The 17,177-nt window shown below is 46.9% G+C and overlaps 1 protein-coding gene across 4 annotated transcripts in view; it reads right to left on the reverse strand.

Moving 5' to 3' along the window:
- Window positions 1-8,259: 8,259 nt before the first annotated feature.
- RUBCNL (rubicon like autophagy enhancer) overlaps window positions 8,260-17,177 on the reverse strand; it is a 43,167-nt gene continuing 34,249 nt past the window's right edge. For 3 of the 4 annotated variants that reach the window (XM_033436793.2, XM_033436794.2, XM_033436792.2), the window contains exons 12-14: window positions 15,760-15,913; window positions 14,695-14,785; window positions 8,260-13,541 (exon numbers count right to left, since the gene is read on the reverse strand). In XM_033436793.2, coding sequence (XP_033292684.1) covers window positions 13,420-13,541; window positions 14,695-14,785; window positions 15,760-15,913 — 367 coding nt within the window. In that variant the 3' untranslated portion in view covers window positions 8,260-13,419. The remainder of the gene's footprint in view (window positions 13,542-14,694; window positions 14,786-15,759; window positions 15,914-17,177) is intronic. The other variant, XM_033436795.2, reaches the window with a different exon arrangement.

Here is a 17,177-nt window from a genome sequence, read left to right on the forward strand (position 1 = left end):
GCTAGGGCCCGGAAGAGGGTCCGTACGACTCAGTTAGGTAACATATTGGATCACCCCCGACTCCGTTGGCCAACTCTGCCCCCCCCAACCCCACCCTTTTCCTGTCCAGGGCAAAGTCCAGCTTCAACTCTGCTTGGGGTTTGGAAAGTTCTCATCCCCTGAGCTTCATCATTGGAGTTGGCATCCTCCAGCCACTCCCTTCACAGTTCTGAGATTTTGTTAAAACCAAACATTTTCCAAACTCAAAATTCGCCATCTTAGTTTGCTACTTTAGAAAATCCCTGAGGAAACTTAGAATACTAGTGGCATACCTCTGGTGGTTCCAGGTGTCAACTTGGCTAAGCTAAACGGCATTTTCCAGCATCTCCTTCCCGGTAGGTTTCCAGGTAGAGAGAAACCACAGGAGTTACATTTGCACGCGGCACCAGCCCTCTCTTCCCGCTGGAGACTGAGGGCGAGCGGAGCCTGACGCAGCGCACGCGCAACGTCATTGCTCTGCCGGCTTCTCTTGCTGAGGCGGGGCGGCGGCTGCGCCCAAAGCCCCTCCAGCTCCCGCGAGATCAGCCATACAGAACGAGAACACCGACGGTGTACAGTTCACTTGTCCGGGAAAATCAATACTTTTAGTACAATGCCTTGTTTGTACCACCATAGTTATTGCATATGCATTTGTATTTACTCTCCTCTTGCATTTGCATGAAACTCATAACAAAACTTTCTTTTGTGAACATCGAAACAACGAAGTCTCAGCGGCGTATTTCATGTTTCTTCTGGTGAGACTCATTTGGTTGCAAGCAACACAAGACTTAAAGCTAACTCAAATAAAGGGACTTCATATAGGACACGAATAAAGTAATAGGGAAGGTGGGCTGTCTTTCAAACTTGAAAGCACGTCCTCTTACGGGGACTGGATCTGGATCCACAGACACCCTAGGGGTCTGAGTAGCAGCTGTGGCATTCCTCACTCTTGGGCTGTGGTTTAATACGACTTATCTATACTCTGTGGGTCCCTTTATTCTTGTCCTACGGCCAAGAGTTTTTTTTTTTTTTTTCTCTTTAACTTTTCTCATTGCTTTACCTTCACTTCTGTTTTTTGTTTTTTGTTTTTTTTTTTTTTTTAATGCGGGCCTCTCACTGTTGTGGCCTCTCCCGCTGCAGAGCACAGGTTCCGGACGCGCAGGCTCAGCGGCCATGGCTCACGGGCCCAGCCGCTCCGCGGCATGTGGGATCTTCCCGGACCGGGGCACGAACCCGTGTCCCCTGCATCGGCAGGCGGACTCTCAACCACTGCGCCACCAGGGAAGCCCCACTTCTGTTTTATGTGAGACTTTTTCAGTATTATTTTTCAGCCCTTTACTTTTTTGGAACTATCATTTTTAACCTCAAAGAAATTTGTCTTCCTTTGATTATTTGTATAGTATCTCATTCTTGTTTGGGATGCAATACCTTCTCTTAACACACTGAGGATATTCGTTTTTTAACTTTTAATTTTGAAATAATTATAGATGGTTGGGAAGTTGCAAAGATGTATAAAGATATAACACCAGGAGGTCCCAAGTACCCTTTACCCAGTTTCCCCAAATGGTTATATCTTACTGTTTACTTACTTGTAACACAATATCAAAACCAGGAAACTGACATTGGTACTATGTGTGTGTATAATTCTATGTTATTTTATCACATAAGATACATCACCACCAAGATCAGCCTGTACTATCCCTTTAAAATCTTACCTTCCCTCCTCCACCATAGAATGTTAATTTATTTTTTTCTGTTTTCAGCATGATCTGTTTCCTCTATATTTGTTCTTTCCTCCCTCCCTCCCTCCCTCCCTCCCTCCCTTTCTTCCTTCCTTTTTCTTTCTCTTTCTCTCTCTCTCTCTCTCTCTCTCTTCCATTTTGTAGCTACCCACAAAATGTCTGGTGATCTTGCCTATTCTTTCATATTTAAGCACGAAGCTAATTGCAAGTTCAGTTGTGAGTATTTGTGGGGCGTCACCCCAGGGAGATCAATTGGCAAGTTCCCGTTTTCACTTGGGGGGAGGGAGGTCCTCCAGTGTTGGTGCCTGGGATCTTTTTTCTTCGTTTATTCACAGGCTTCAGAGAAGAATCCTCGGAGTGTGGGGTGGGGGATGAGAGCCTACTGTTCAATGGGCAGATTTTCACTTAAGTCCCTTGTTTTCAACTTGTATCCCATCTCTCCCCACCCCACTTCACTATGATTCTCCCAAGTTTCTTAAGGTCAGTTTCTCTAGAGTATAAGCCTCCAGACTCTGAGGGGTGGGGAGGGCAGTTGCCAGATTTCATGAGGATGGGAAGGACGGCAAACTGCTCCATAGACAGACTTCCAGAACATCCCCATTCTCAGCGTGTTGCCTTGTGGGACTGCATACCTTGGGAAGCCTTTCTGTGGGTCCGAAGAGGAACCCTTGGCTTCCCATCCTGCCTCCTTCTTTGCAAATCCTCCATCACCCCAAAGTGTGTTGAAATCTCTCTCATCTGATGCTGTTTCGTATCCAATTCACTTTGTCCTCTTGGATTTTTTTATTTATTTATATTTTACTACCTTTACAGTCATTTTAATAAGATTCTAGGAGGGAAGGTGGGAAGGAGCATGTAGTTAATCTGCCATGCTTATGCAGCACACAACAATCATTGTTTTAAAAACAATATTTGAAATATACGATGAAAACCAAATTTTTCTCTGAGTGCATTTTCAATATAGATGTAACATGGGAGTTTAGTTCAGACAAGGCATTACAAAAAAAGATTAAGATTCCTTCCACAGCTTCAGGACAGAAGTAATATTTTTTCCTCATTTGCCTTTAAAACTTTGTTGGGTGATATACGGCTCTATCTTCCACATATATTTACCCCCCTTTGCTGCTATTGCATTATCAGTGTTGTGAAATTTGCCAGGATATGTGAGGAGGGCTAAGTTTAAATGAGCTCCAGACAGTAGGAACCTTTTGTCTCTGGAGTTAATTACCTCTAACGAAAGACATGGACCCACAGGGCTCTTTCTTTGGGTTCTTGGCGGATGACTTGAATGAATGATGATTTTGTCTGCTCTTCTTTGTCTTATAGAATCCACACTGCTTCTGACTGACCGTGGCCCAAGGGGATGTCAAACAGGGTGGGAGGGGGCTGAGTACAGGGGTTATTCATTGAAAAGTTGGCTTTGAAAGATATTAGTAAGGTCTCCTGAAGGTTGAAGACTGGCAACAAGCATGGAAGCATGAGAGAGACCCCATCAAGAAGAAAGAAGTTAGTAAGAATGAGAACAAACAGATAAGTGGACAGTAATGGAGAGAAAACAGTGGAGAATACATAAGAGAAAACTGAAAGCAATATGAAAGACAAGACACATACCAAACAAGAAGAAAGCTAGGACCATTAACCAGCAAATACTGACCTGAACAGAATTGAAGTCAGCACACTCATTCACTTAACAAAATTCATTAAATCTCTATTGAACAGCTACTATGTACAAGCCCTGTATAGGACAGAATAAAATAGACCATAAACGTATTTTTTTTAAGTGAGAAAGGAAAATATCAGATAGTAAGAATTAAAATAAGGTGAAGTAGTTAAGAGTGACAGGTGTCTCAAAGTGGTGATGTTTAAGCTCAAATTTTAATGACCAAAGGGAAACAGCCCTGTAGCTATCAGGGCAGGTGATCAGCAAAATGCAACTTTCTGTAATTTGGAAACTATTTCAAAATAAAAACGTTTAAAAAATTCAGGTATTAGAGCTAAGGAAGAGAAAGAGAAGTAGGGAGAGAAACAGAAAGTGAAGGGAGAAGAGGAGGAGACCTTGGAGGAGAAGGAGTAGGGGGAGGAGGAGAAGGAGGGGGAGAGGGGGGAGGGGGAGGGGGAGAAGGAGGGAGAGAGGGATGAGGGGGGGAGGACTATTCCCTTTGAGCACATACATACCCACAGGCTCTCCTGCAATATGACTCCTCTCCATAAACACACACCATCAATGTTGCCTTTGCCATGAGGTCTGTAGTCTGACACCGCCTTCAAAACTTTATCTTCATTAAGCAATTTAGTTGTAGGAAACTAGAGACCCAAACAAATTGCTTTGAAAAAAAGTGGGGGACAGGCTGCTGCAGAAACCCTCCATCTCCTTCAGCCCTTCCCTGGCACACGGTCCCGTCCCGCTCATGGCCCTTGCGCCTCCTGCGGTGTGTGTGCTCCTCTGTGACACCTCAGCCCCATGCCCTCACCTGCTGGCTCGGAGTGGTCACCCAGGCCTCCCTTGCCCCTTTCTGCCTCATGATTTATCAGCTGAACCCCCACTGCTCATCACCTCTGTCTTTTGATAACTTAGATCTCAGGGAACAGGGGACCCAGCCAGTTGAAGGACTGGACACCCTGGGCTCAGATGTGACTGGAGAGGAGGGAGGAGGACAAAATATGGGTGTCTGAGCCCCAGGGACTGTGGGTGGAGCAGGTTCCCTTAAAGGGGTCCTGGGTGTGAAAAATGCTCTCAGGCTCAGCCTGTCAAATGCCATCTTGAATACGTCAGTCCTCCGAGCTCGTCCGGAGGAAAGGACCAGTACAGAATCCGGTGTTTCCTTTTTTTTTTTTTCAATCTCTCTCTCTCTCTCTCTCTCTCTCTCTCTCTCTCTCACACACACACACACACACACACACACACACACACACACACACACACACACACACCAGCAGCTGCCTCTCATTTCAGCTCGGCACTGCTGTTAACCCATTTGATGCCGTTCTTCCTTCCAGAAAGATTGTTTCCATCCTGCCGTCCAACTCCACAGAGAATGTTCCTGGAGTAGATTTCCTGCCACTACGTTGGTTTTGTAAGTCATGCTCACCAGCTCCACAGTTAGCCTCCTGTGGCTATAACTGCAAAAGCCGGTTGTCGGATTCCGTCATCTGCAGGGTCTCTATCGGTTCTCACATCTGTGGTTCAGCAGCTCAGGGGAAATCCGACGGAGGAGGCGGGCAAAACTGCCTGCCGGGCTTTCCAACCGGATTTGAAAATGCTTGGAGGCAAAACTGTGTGGCTGGCGCCCTCTTGTGGGCACATCTGACACCTCGAACAGCCACAGAGCCTTGAGGAAATCACAAAATCAGAGCACCAGCAAAACACTTAGATGATAATGGTTAACGTTGAACTGAGGGCTTAGTAAATGTGCCTGCTGGCCGTTATCTCCATTAACCCTGTGGCACCCCTGCCTGGTGGCGATGCTACTACTTCCCCTTTAGATGAAACTTAGGAACCCCAGGCTGAAGCCACCTGTCCAAAGTCACAGCTCACAGAGCGATCCCAGCTCAAGAAGCAGGATTCCAAGCTATATTTCAGAACTCGACATCATGCTGCCTCATCAGAGGAAAATGCCTTTAAATGTTTTTTAAAATGCAAAAACCACGTTGGAGATCATCTTGCCAGCAACTCCCCAAATGGCCCACGGTCTGGAGGTCGTTCTGCATGAGGAAAATAAAGTTATGGGTCTGTGATGGTGGGGACAGGGTGGCAGAGTGTTCCATGATCAAACGAGCCTGAGAAATGCCGGGTCAAAGAGCACTTACGGTGATGCTCCTGTCTTCATCATGCTAATGTGTGTGGAGAAAGAAGGTGATGGGATACCCTCCGTAAATCTCAAGCTCGTTAGACCAGGGTTTCTCATTATATCTTAGTTCCTCAACCTTATAACACTCTGGGAGGGATAATTCTTTGTCTTGGGGACTGTCCTATGCATTGTAGGGTAGTTAGCAGAATCCCTGGCTTCCACCCACTAGAAGCCAGGCCCGCCCCCCTTTCCTAAGCTGTGACAATCAAAAATGTCCCCAGACATGGCCAGATGTCCCCTGAGGGGCAAGATCAAAACGACTGCTTTAGACCACAGAACTCTTTTCTTCATGGAGTAACTCAAAGGACTAATGTTCCAGGGAACTCACTGCTGGAAACACTGATTTCGTTCATTTCTGCTCAGTTTCAAGGCAAGGAGATGAAGGCCCAGAGAGGTGAGATGACTTGTTTATGTCAGTCGTATAACTTAAGCGATGCAGGGAAGACCTATGTTTCCAAATAAACCCTGGCCCTTTGGGCTTCAGGCCTATCCTAGCCTCTCTTAGGTGACACTGACAATGTGGGCTGGGGGTGGGATCAGGAGACAGCCCTCACTCAGCTCTGTGAAGCCCTATCTTTGTCACTGGTGCTGCGTCAGAGATATTCAAATACTGTACACATTTTTTTTTCTTCTCTTATTGAGGCAGCTCATGGACCCAGGGCACTTAGACACTCACTGAAGGACAGACCAGCTCATGGCTGACCCTGTGGTCCTACTGTAATGAATTTCTGGTTTTCAACCAAAAGGAAGAAAAAGGCTAAGTTCAGAAAGAGTCCCTTTTCCATACTGGATTCTCCAGTAGTCACTTTTCTTCGTGGATTTCCTAACAGTGGTAGTGTTGGGGCCAAAGTGGGCATCTCACACCTTCTTTCCCTCAAGAACCTTTGGAATGGGGGCAGATTTCCATTTATTGAGGCCGATTTGAATGTGGAATTAGGATCGGGGTGTAAATGACAGGGGGTCAGTTGACTTTGGGAGAGCACACGCTGTGCTTTCTGAGGCCAGGACGCCACAGGAGCGGGAGGTTGGACCAGGTGCAAATTTAGGTTCCACTCTGCCTCTCCATGGGCTTGACGTGTAGCCCATTCTAGAAGCAGGGACACACCTGATGCCTCTCTGTCCACTTCAACTTGGGGTTTCGACCACCTGGATTCTATCCTTGAGAAAATAAGGAGGTATTCTGTGACCAGTTGCCCCTGGCTTGGGGTGATGAGTGCTTGGTGCTCTGCAAAGCAGTTCTCACCCTTAAAACGCACACACGCAATAGCGACAATATTCACCATCAATTGTATCGTGCTTCCCAATGCAGCCAGTACTGCTCTGATGCTTTACACTTACAACCCATTTAATCTTCACAACCCCATATGGCAGACGCTGCTGTTATGTACATTGTACAGATGAGGAATCTGAGACACAAGCATTACGTAACTTGCACAAGGTCATAGAACTAGTAAGTATGAGACAGCTTTGAAACTCAAGTGGTCTGGATTCTGAGGCTCTTAAGCTTTGCTCGCGCATCGCCCCTTCTCCAGCCCCCACCCCAGCCCCAGGTCTAAGAACAGCCCTGGGAGTTCCACCTTTGAAGAGGTAAAGACACTGTAGATTTAACCAGGAAATCACTCCTGGTGCAGTGTGGTGCTTTGTAATGGCTGGAAAGATAGGATAAACCAACTCTTCCTTATAAAAAGGTGATATGTTGTCCTTATGGGAAAATGACATGTTTAAATTACAATCTGATCGACCACCTTCCTAAAGGGTGATTTTCTAGATGATAATAATGATTGATTCGCTGCTTCTTTGCCTGTGGAGACACCGAAGTGAGCTTGAAATGCTGTCGATTTTGGTAGCTTTGATGTGCACGCGTCACTGCTTGAGGCTCAAACTCAAAGCCGTGCTGCCACCTGCTGTAGAGATGGAGGATATATTTTTTTCTCTTTCCTCAACAACGTTAACAGTCATGAAACAAAGGAGGGAGAGGGCAGATGATCAGTCTCAACCGATCTCCCCAAGTGCTGAGTGGGTGCCTAGCTGCGGTCATGGCCAAAGATGTAATTTTGTTACTGCCTTTCTTCTCACAATGGAGCCTAAGTATACTTCGAGGTCTTAATCACAACATTGACGCCTGGACAACAGACCATCAACTTCTCTCAACTCCACTGCTGCCATTGCAGTCTGCGGCACCATTAGCTCTTGCCTGGACCTGGGTTGCCTCCAGCTGACCAGCCAGCCACCGCTTCTTCCCCTAAACATGCCCTTCTCCGGGGTGATCACTTTATTTATTTATTTAACTTTTTATTTTATACTGGAGTATAGCCGATTAACAATGCTGTGATAGTTTCAGAAGCAAAGCGAAGGGACTCAGCCATACATGTACATGTACCCATTCTGCCCCAGACTCCCCTCCCATCCAGGCTGCCACGTAACATCGATGATCACTTTTTTTTTTTTTTTTTTTGCGGTACGCGGGCCTCTCACTGTTGTGGCCTCTCCCGTTGCGGAGCACAGGCTCTGGACGCGCAGGCTCAGCGACCATGGCTCACGGGCCCAGCCGCTCCGCGGCATGTGGGATCTTCCCGGACCGGGGCACGAACCCGTGTCCCCTGCATCGGCAGGCGGACTCTCAACCACTGCGCCACCAGGGAAGCCCACGATGATCACTTTTAAATGTAGAGCAGACCATGCTACTCCCCTTCACGCAATCCTCCAATGGCCTTCTGCTTCACACAGAACGAAATCCAGACTCCTCCCCCACGGCCTCGGCAGCCTCACGTGATCCAGCTCCTGCCTGCTCTCTGATTGCTGCCTGGGTTGCTCTAGCCTTGATCTTCTGGTTTTTGGACACAGCAGGCTTCTCGGCACTTTGCGTCTTCAGCCTTTGCCATTTTTCCTGCCAAAGAATGCTCAGGCCACGGATCTTTGCATGTCCTTCTGCTCTTTGTTATTTAAGGCTCAGAATCAACGTCATTGCCCCAGAGAGAATTTCTCCGGCCATTTATTTTTAAGATAGAAAACCTCAGTCTCTACCACATAACAGATGCACAGTAAATATTCATTTTCTCCCTTTTTCCAGACATCCCAGGCTCTGGTGCTGTTAACACAGACAAAGCTGGGGGCAAAAGATTTATCGTTTGAAGTCCTTACCTGCCCCCAGCTCTGAAGTTGGTACAAAACTGGGAGAACACAATAACCTGTTAGCATAAGTTAGTGTAGCTGGCAAGGCTGAGGGGACAGTCATACGTAGGTGAGTTTGGCTTGTGTTGATGTGAGGCTGAGGCCCTCAGGACACGGAGGTCTAGTTGGAGCATCAGAGGACCTCGTTAAAGGAACTGGACTAAACTAAGGGAAGGCCGGGGTCCATAGCCATCCTCCCCCTACACACCTGCCTGTTCACCCTTACAGGTACCCACACCCTGGGTCCCCTACTGCTACCACCAATCCACATTTATAAAAACAAACACCTCCAGATTAGGTCTCTCCTCTCAGGCTGAACATCAGAGAGGGGTCTTGGGGCAGAGAGAAACGAGAGAGTGGAAGGAAAGAGGATGTTTCAAGGCCAGACCGGAAGTCATGGTCATCACCTCCACTTGAATTTCACCGGTCCCTCTTTTGCTACATGGGCTGAGCCAGATGCATGGGGCTAGGACCATGTGCCCAGGAAGAGAAGAGCAATACTGATGGACATGCTACAAGCTGGAGACACATCTTTCTTTCTGGTTTTTTTTTTTTATAGACTCATGGTTCACGGGAGCCACTGTCCATTAACTTGATGTAATAAAGATTGCCCACCAGCTACTAATAAGCCATCTTCTGTTCAATATTAATAGAGAAGCTGTCCCCAGAGGCCTCCCCCTTCAGTGGGAAGGCACGGTGCTCTTGTCTGCCACTTGTGGGGTCCATAATGAGAAGAGTTCAGGGGAAGGAGTTCAGATCCTGGTAACTAGAGTCTGGGCTCTAGTCCTTTCCCAAAGGTACCTTTATGTGCCTGGCAAAAGCATCCCCCCAACAGATGGCCTATGGAATAGCATCGTTAATTTGTTTTCAATGTTGAAATTTGTTTCAAGTGAATGGGACCGAGGGCAAGAACAACAGAGTGGGGATAGGGCGGTGGCAGAAGGGGACACTTCCCAAATGAGCGAGCAGAAGCTTCTCTGCCTCTGCCTAGGTGCGGCAGGAGGGCTCTGTGGGCGGAAGGCTGCTTTGCGGGCTCATGGCTCTGGACGCCAAGACTGGACCTAATGCATCCTGGCGGCCTCCCTGCAGCCGCCTTCCTCTTCTCGCTGAAAGGAACAGTGTAGACATGTGATCCAGGAGTTGGGAACCTCAGTCCCTGCCGCCACGGCTCAGCTGGTTTCACGCCAACCAGATATCACATACACGAAGCCTCCGTCACAAGACTTCTCAAGGTCATTTCCGAAGGGGGACGTGGGAGAGAATCTCAGTGTCTCATCGTCAACATCCTTTATAAGGTGCTTCCTTATAAGGATCTCTGTCTTTAAATAATCCCCCAACTGGTTTGGAAAGAGGAATCAGAGTTCTCTTTTTCACTTCACCAGAAACTAAAATAGTGCTTTCATGAGTGATGTCACAGATGGCAGACTGCAAACACAACTGGAAAACCTCAGCCTAAAACTGAGAAAACACGCTTCTCCGCTTCCTCCCACACGTAGGGCCAGCTCTCCTGGCCGACAGGACTAAGGATCTGAGAGATTAACCCCAGAGTTGAGGCAAATCCTGTGCTTCTCTCTGCATTTTCTCAGGCTCCTGCCTGCACCTCCAGGCATCTCTCCTCCCAGGGCCCCTCCTGACCTTCATCTTGCTGCGTTCCTGCCTCCATGCTCCTTGCCTCTGCTGGATGCTGCATTTTCATGTCAAATCCTCATATCCACTACATCTCATTATTATCCCCCAGTTTTCAAACAGAAGCTCAGGTACTGATAATTTAAGTAGCGTGGTCAGAGTCACACAGGTAGGAAGTGGCAGATCTGGGATTCGGTCCATAGTTCTGGCCAAAGATTCTTACCCAAGTCATCACACCAGGACGACTTTGGGATGGCTCAGCCTCCTTGCCCCATGTCCCCTGGTATAACTCCCTACTTGCAGCTGAGAATCACGACTGTAAAGACATGTTATTGGGATTTTCCAAGTAAACAGTATAAAGGCAGAAGATTGATCCCTGAGATCCTGGGACTGAACCTCAGTGCCTCACGGTGGGCGATGGCCTGATGAGAAACGCTAGGTTCCAGCAGCCATGGGAAAACCAGGCAAGGAGTAAATCCCATTAAAGAGCAAAATATGTCACAACTAATTACTTCCCTCCGGGGGGGGGCTGAGGACACTTCTCTGTTCCAACAGGTACCTTACTGGGAAGGAGCCTCTGTTACCAGGGCAGGGAGGAACGACAGCCCAGTCAAACCTGTAGACTGGTGATTTAAATGGCCTCATTCTTCCTCAAAATAAAAAACCAAAAGCATCACTTCCTGGTAGCTCCTGTGCACTCTTCCTCAACATCAAAAATGTGTCTCACACCCATACACACATCCACACACACACACACACACACACACACACACACACACACACACTCACCAGTGCCTTACAGACCTGGTAGCCTGAACACAAAGCCCTTCAAACAATGCATAAGCCACAGCACCTCCCTCAAATCAACGCAAGGGAAGAATGTGAGAAAATACTCAGCCAATGCCACCAGCTGAGGTTTGACCAGCACTTAGAAGTTAAAGTGGTTTTTTTGTATAATCTAAGAAAGATGCCACGGAAGAAGTGGGAGTTGGAACGTGGTTTTTGGAGGCAGGCAGCATGCATAACTTGTGGGAACCTAGGTAAGTTACTTCTCTTCTCTAAGCCTCAGTTACTTCTCTTCTCTAAGCCTTACCTGTAAAATGGAGATATTGACATGAACCTCGTAGGACTGTTATAAGGAATATCAACATGCCCCTCGGATCCTAGATTCCTAAGACAGAATATAAGCTATGGGTAAAAATGAAACAGTGTCTTAAATTTCATCTAATTTATCTTATCCTATGTGCCTGAATTTCTATTTAAAAGAGACCTAGCTTGGACTTCCCCGATACCCAGTGGTTAAGACTCCCCGCTCCCAATGCAGGGGGGGCCGGGTTTGATGCCTGGTCGGGGAACTAGATCCCACATGCATGCCACAACTAAGAGCCCGCATGCCACAACTAAAGACCCCATACGTGGCAACAAAGATCCCGCGTGCTGCAACTAAGACCCAGCACAGCCTAATTAATTAATTAAAACACACTGAGATTTTTTTTAATTAAAAAAAAAATAAAATAAAAGAGACCTAGCTTAAATAATGAATGGGGGTCCAGCTCCAGCAGAGGCATCTGGGACGGGAAAACAACTGATAGGATGAGAAGACGCCAGATTTATAGTAGACACTCATTTCTTGCAAGTACTCAATATCATCCCACTGAATGAAACACACATACATACACACACACACACACACACACACACACACACACACACACCACTGGATGAGGTGAGGGAACGACCTGTCCCACTTTATTGCTTGCCTGTGCTGTTTGACAAGTTCATTCTGAGTAGGTTTACTTAGGGCGTGAGAATCCTGGGGACATGACACCACGTTCCAGACTAAAGATGTGCCGAGAAGGGACCCAGCCCTAGGGCCCTTTCTCAAGCAGGAGAAAGTATATAGGAGGTGGAAGAAAAGCATGTGAATATAAGAAATATTAGGAAAAAGAAATTTATAAAGGTTTAGTGATTCACTTAACCTTGTTAATGGAATGTCTATGATTCTAAAGTTATTACTATAATCACATTGTGTTCATTAACAGCATTTCCCCACAGCGTATTTAAGTCTTCAAATATCTTATGGTCAATTTTATATCTATGAGACAAAACCCTCAAAGTTCTACCCACCCATGCGTCCCTTGACTTTGTGGAACAGAGGTGACAAATACAGGTTTGATTTGTGCCACCTGAAAGAGCGCCATCTAGAGGCAACTACTTCAAACGGCACCTGCGTACACCGCTAAGCATAAACTGATCTTGACACAGATGTAACTGCAAAAGTAATACGTACCCTCTGTACAAACCCTGGAATAAGTAAATCTGTAAGACTGATACAATTACAAAATGGAATTTAAGTTGGAAAAAAATGCCTGAGCAAACAGATTTTTGGTTGCCTTTTTGTTCCTTGGAAGTACCAATCCCTTTCACAAAACAAGCTTCACGGGAAGAGGAACTGAGTCATTTGCCTTGTCAGTTACAATTCATAAAAAATAGGCTCCACCATTAGCTAAATACAACTATTCAAATACAATTTAAGAAGTATCAAAAGAAAAAAACCTTAAAAAACAGTAGCAGCAAAAACATTGAACATCTGTAAACAAAATCACCAGTAACAACCCTAGGCTTAATAACAAAGGATCTGCATTCTTGTAAAATATTAAATATATATAATGAAGAGAATATTGGCCATCTTTTTTCTTAATAGACAATAGTCAATGATAAAACAATCTTGGGCTTCCCTGGTGGCGCAGTGGTTGAGAGTCTGCTTGCCGATGCAGGGGACACGGGTTCGTGCCCCGGTCCGGGAAGATCCCACATGCCGCGGAGCGGCTGGTCCCGTGAGCCATGGCCGCTGCGCCTGCGCGTCCGGAGCCTGTGCTCCGCAACGGGAGAGGCCACAGCGGTGAGAGGCCCGCGTAATGCAAAAAAAATAAAAAATAAAAAAAAATAATAAAACAATCTTATCAATAGGAGACGTGATCATAACAAGTGTTTCACAGTCCTTCTCACGACAGTCAAGGGCATGACGTCACCACAGAGGGCAAACTTTCCAAAAGTCTTCTCCTCGCTGCGATCCTCGCACACCGGGGGCACTCGGAGGCCTGGAAGCACTGCTTGTGAAAGCAAGCCCTGCACGCTGCAAGCAAGGAGGACAGCCGTCAGCTGGTTTTCTCAAATATGTACAGACGCTCATCCCATCCCAGGGAGAGAGGGGATCTGAACCCAGAAACCAGAGTCTTCCAAAGAGAAGTCAGGCAGGTTGAAACTCAGAGGGACTATAAAGTCCCCAGTAGGTCACGAGGGCCAGTGGAACATGAGGCTCAGAGAGCTTGATGTCGCGGATGCTGCAGCGCCTCCCAGATCTGTCCAAAGACCGCCCCCCAGGGTGCTAAGAGTGCATCACCACATCAATGGCTGATGGCTCAGGAGGAAGCATCCCTTCTCGGGAAATGGCTTGATCAAGGTCATGCCCCCTCGCTGGCCCCAGCCCGCATCTAGTGACTGGTCAATATGACGTTGAAAGGCCTGGCTGGCTCTCTTGTCTCCAGTTTGGCAAAATGCCGCAAAACCATCCCAGCTCCCCTGAGATGCACTGAGTCTTCATGGCAACCCCAGCACAGTTCAACTTCTCCCTCTGCCCAACCCTGCTGCCTTCATACTCTCGCAGGTGTTGAACCTGAGAAGTGCCCTAGTGAACTTGGGATTGACTGTGATTCAATTACAAAACAGGGGGGCAGCTGGGGCTTCCCTGGTGGCGCAGTGGTTGAGAGTCCACCTGCCGAGGCAGGGGACGCGGGTTCGTGCCCTGGTCCGGGAAGATCCCACATGCCGCGGAGCGGCTGGGCCCGTGAGCCATGGCCGCTGAGCCTGCGCGTCCGGAGCCTGTGCTCCGCAACGGGAGAGGCCACAGCAGTGAGAGGCCCGCGTACCGCAAAAAAAAAAACAAACAAAAAAAAAACAGGGGCAGCTGTAACTTGCCCTGATGTAGAAGAATTGGGGGACAGGCCAAACAGGGACCACCTCCTCTCGCCAAACCCTGTTCCATAAGACATCATCCTTTAGCTCTGCCCCACTCAAATTCTCCCCACTGTGCACCCAAACCTTTATTGGCTCCAATTCAACATAGAAGCACACACCAGCATTATTATACTTTAAAGAAATAACACAATGCTTTAGTTATTAAGCTGTTTTTAAGCTAAAGTTAATTTTGTGCTTAAGTCATCAAACTTAACTTTGCGCTTAAGTTATTAAGCTACTATAAAGCTTAAGGTATTATCACATTATGATACCTGAACATCTTCTACACGTTGCGGTCTGAAATGGGAAGATGACGGCTGTACTCCGGCAAAATTCACAAATGAAACCCTTTCCTTGACACAGCTGTAAGAATAGGAGTCAAAAAGTGAGAGTCCTCGTTGGTAATGTTTCTCCTGACGCAGAAGCTGAGTTACCACTTTCACAGAACTTTATAAACACCAGTTTTTTCCCCAGGTATTGAAATCTTTTATTCTAGCATCCCCCAGATTGACTGTGGAAGTAACAAGTTTCTGCATTTAAAACGTTTATATAAATTCGTGAATTGCAATTTTCATAGAAGTCAAATGAAACATTCTGCATAGGACAAAAGATACGTCTAAGCAACATATTATATTTGCACAAGGCCACTGAATGTCGTGGATATACGTGACAATTAAAAAGCTTGTCTACAGCAGATGATGTAAAGATTTCAGTTTGGTATTCTATAAGCCAAGACTGTAAACTGCTCTTACTATACAAGAGTTCTAATGACATACAGAGTTCTGTAAACACCAATGTTTAAATGTCTATGATTCTAGCCTCTAGAAGGAACGGGATACTATATCCTGCCACAATGGAAGAATCAGAACAATAAATGTGCATTTGTTTTGTCTGGAGAAATTGCACATCAGGGCAGTTTGAGGCACCAGAGAAAGATCATGATTTTAAATAGGTGTCCTTAAAGGATCTCATTTTGTTTCTGATAGCTCCCCTGCAACTTGTCAGGCTCTGAAGACACAGAGGTCCTGATCCACTGGATCCTGAGTCTACACAGCTGCATTTGGCACGTCAGGGCAGATGGGAGTCAAGGGAGGCCCCACACAGCACTGGGCGCCCAGACGACAAGTCGCTTGGCCCAGGCTTGCATCCCAGTAAGATGTTCTTGGTCTGGTACTTAACAGCTCTGAACCTCATTTTTTCTCATCTGCAAATAGTGTTGCTGGTACTTTCCTCAGGGTTTGTGAGGGTTAAACGAGGCAAGTGCAGAACAACCTGCCCAGGCCTGGCCACAGAAGGGACAGTTCAGGGATGCACCCACCAGGGCAGACAAACCTCACCTCACAGCTGGCCACGTGCGCGAGGGAAACTTTCAGAATGTCCTTGAGCAAGGGCGCCAGCAGCCCTTTCTTGACCCGGACCAGGTCCTCCAGGGAGAACAGGTTAAGCTTATCAGTCAAGTGTCCTGGAACCTGTTCAAACTCCTTTAATGTGCTGCCGGAAAGGAAACCAAGGGGAAATCAAACCCACCTGACACAGGCAAGGGCAGAAACAGGGGGGTGCTTTTTCCTGGCACTCACACTGAATAGTTTGGATTCAACTTTTAAAAAAATAGCCCCAGGAACAAGTTAACTTTCCTCTCCACTTTACATTTTGCCAATCTGCTTGGAAGCCAGGAAGTTAAAATTCCATAAACACCGAATTTCAAAAAGCTGAACAAGAAAAGTGTCTCTGGCAGCCTGCCCATGTGCACGTTGAGCAAAAGAAAACTGAAAATTTGTTTTTCCAGTCCTGAAAACGTGTACTGAGATAAAAATTACCACTTGATTCATTTCCACTAAATTTCAAGTCCATCAGCATCACTGAGTGATGCCTCAGGAGAGTTACTATGACTCCCAAACCACTGGTCCAGCACTGAGATTAAGATTCAGGCATCCAGTGCTTCCCTGGTGGCGCAGTGGTTGAGAATCCGCCTGCCGATGCAGGGGACGCGGGTTCGTGCCCCGGTCCGGGAAGATCCCACATGCCGCGGAGCGGCTGGGCCCGTGAGCCATGGCCGCTGAGCCTGCGCGTCCGGAGCCTGTGCTCCGCAACGGGAGAGGCCACAACAGTGAGAGGCCCGCGTACTGCAAAAATCTCTGCTAAATTCATGCCTGTGGCTTTATGGACATGGCCTTCAGAAGTTCATCCTCAGGCTATACCTATGGATGTGGTCAGAGATTCAGCTAAAGCTTAGGGCTTTTTTTTTTTAATAACAAAAGATATTTAAAATGTATGAGGTGTTCAGTAATAGGACAATACTTAATACCACATCATAGTACAGACTATTACACAGCCAATAAAAGTCGACATGCCTCTCTATCAGCATAGCAACACTAGTCACAATAAGCAAAAGAAAGCAACCCAAGAAGGGTGGATGGGTCCACAACAGGTGGAATACACACACAATGCAGTGTCATTCAGCCTTACAAAGGAAGGACATCCTGACACAGGCCACAGCGTGGGGTGAAGCTTAAAGACATGATACTACATGAAATAAGCCAGTCACAAAATGACAAATACTGTTTGATTCCACTCATATGAGGTACTTGGAATAGTCAAAATCATAGAGGCAGAAAAGAGAAGGGTGGTTCCCATGGGCTGGGGGAATGGAGGCTGGGGAGATGGTGTTGAATGGGTACAGAGCTTCAGTTTTACAAGATGAAAAGAGTTCTGTGGTGATGGTTGGCCAGCAATGTGAACTTAACCCCTTAACTGG

The sequence above is a fragment of the Orcinus orca genome, chromosome 18 (assembly GCF_937001465.1).
Source record: "Orcinus orca chromosome 18, mOrcOrc1.1, whole genome shotgun sequence".
In the NCBI taxonomy this organism is placed as follows: domain Eukaryota; kingdom Metazoa; phylum Chordata; class Mammalia; order Artiodactyla; family Delphinidae; genus Orcinus; species Orcinus orca.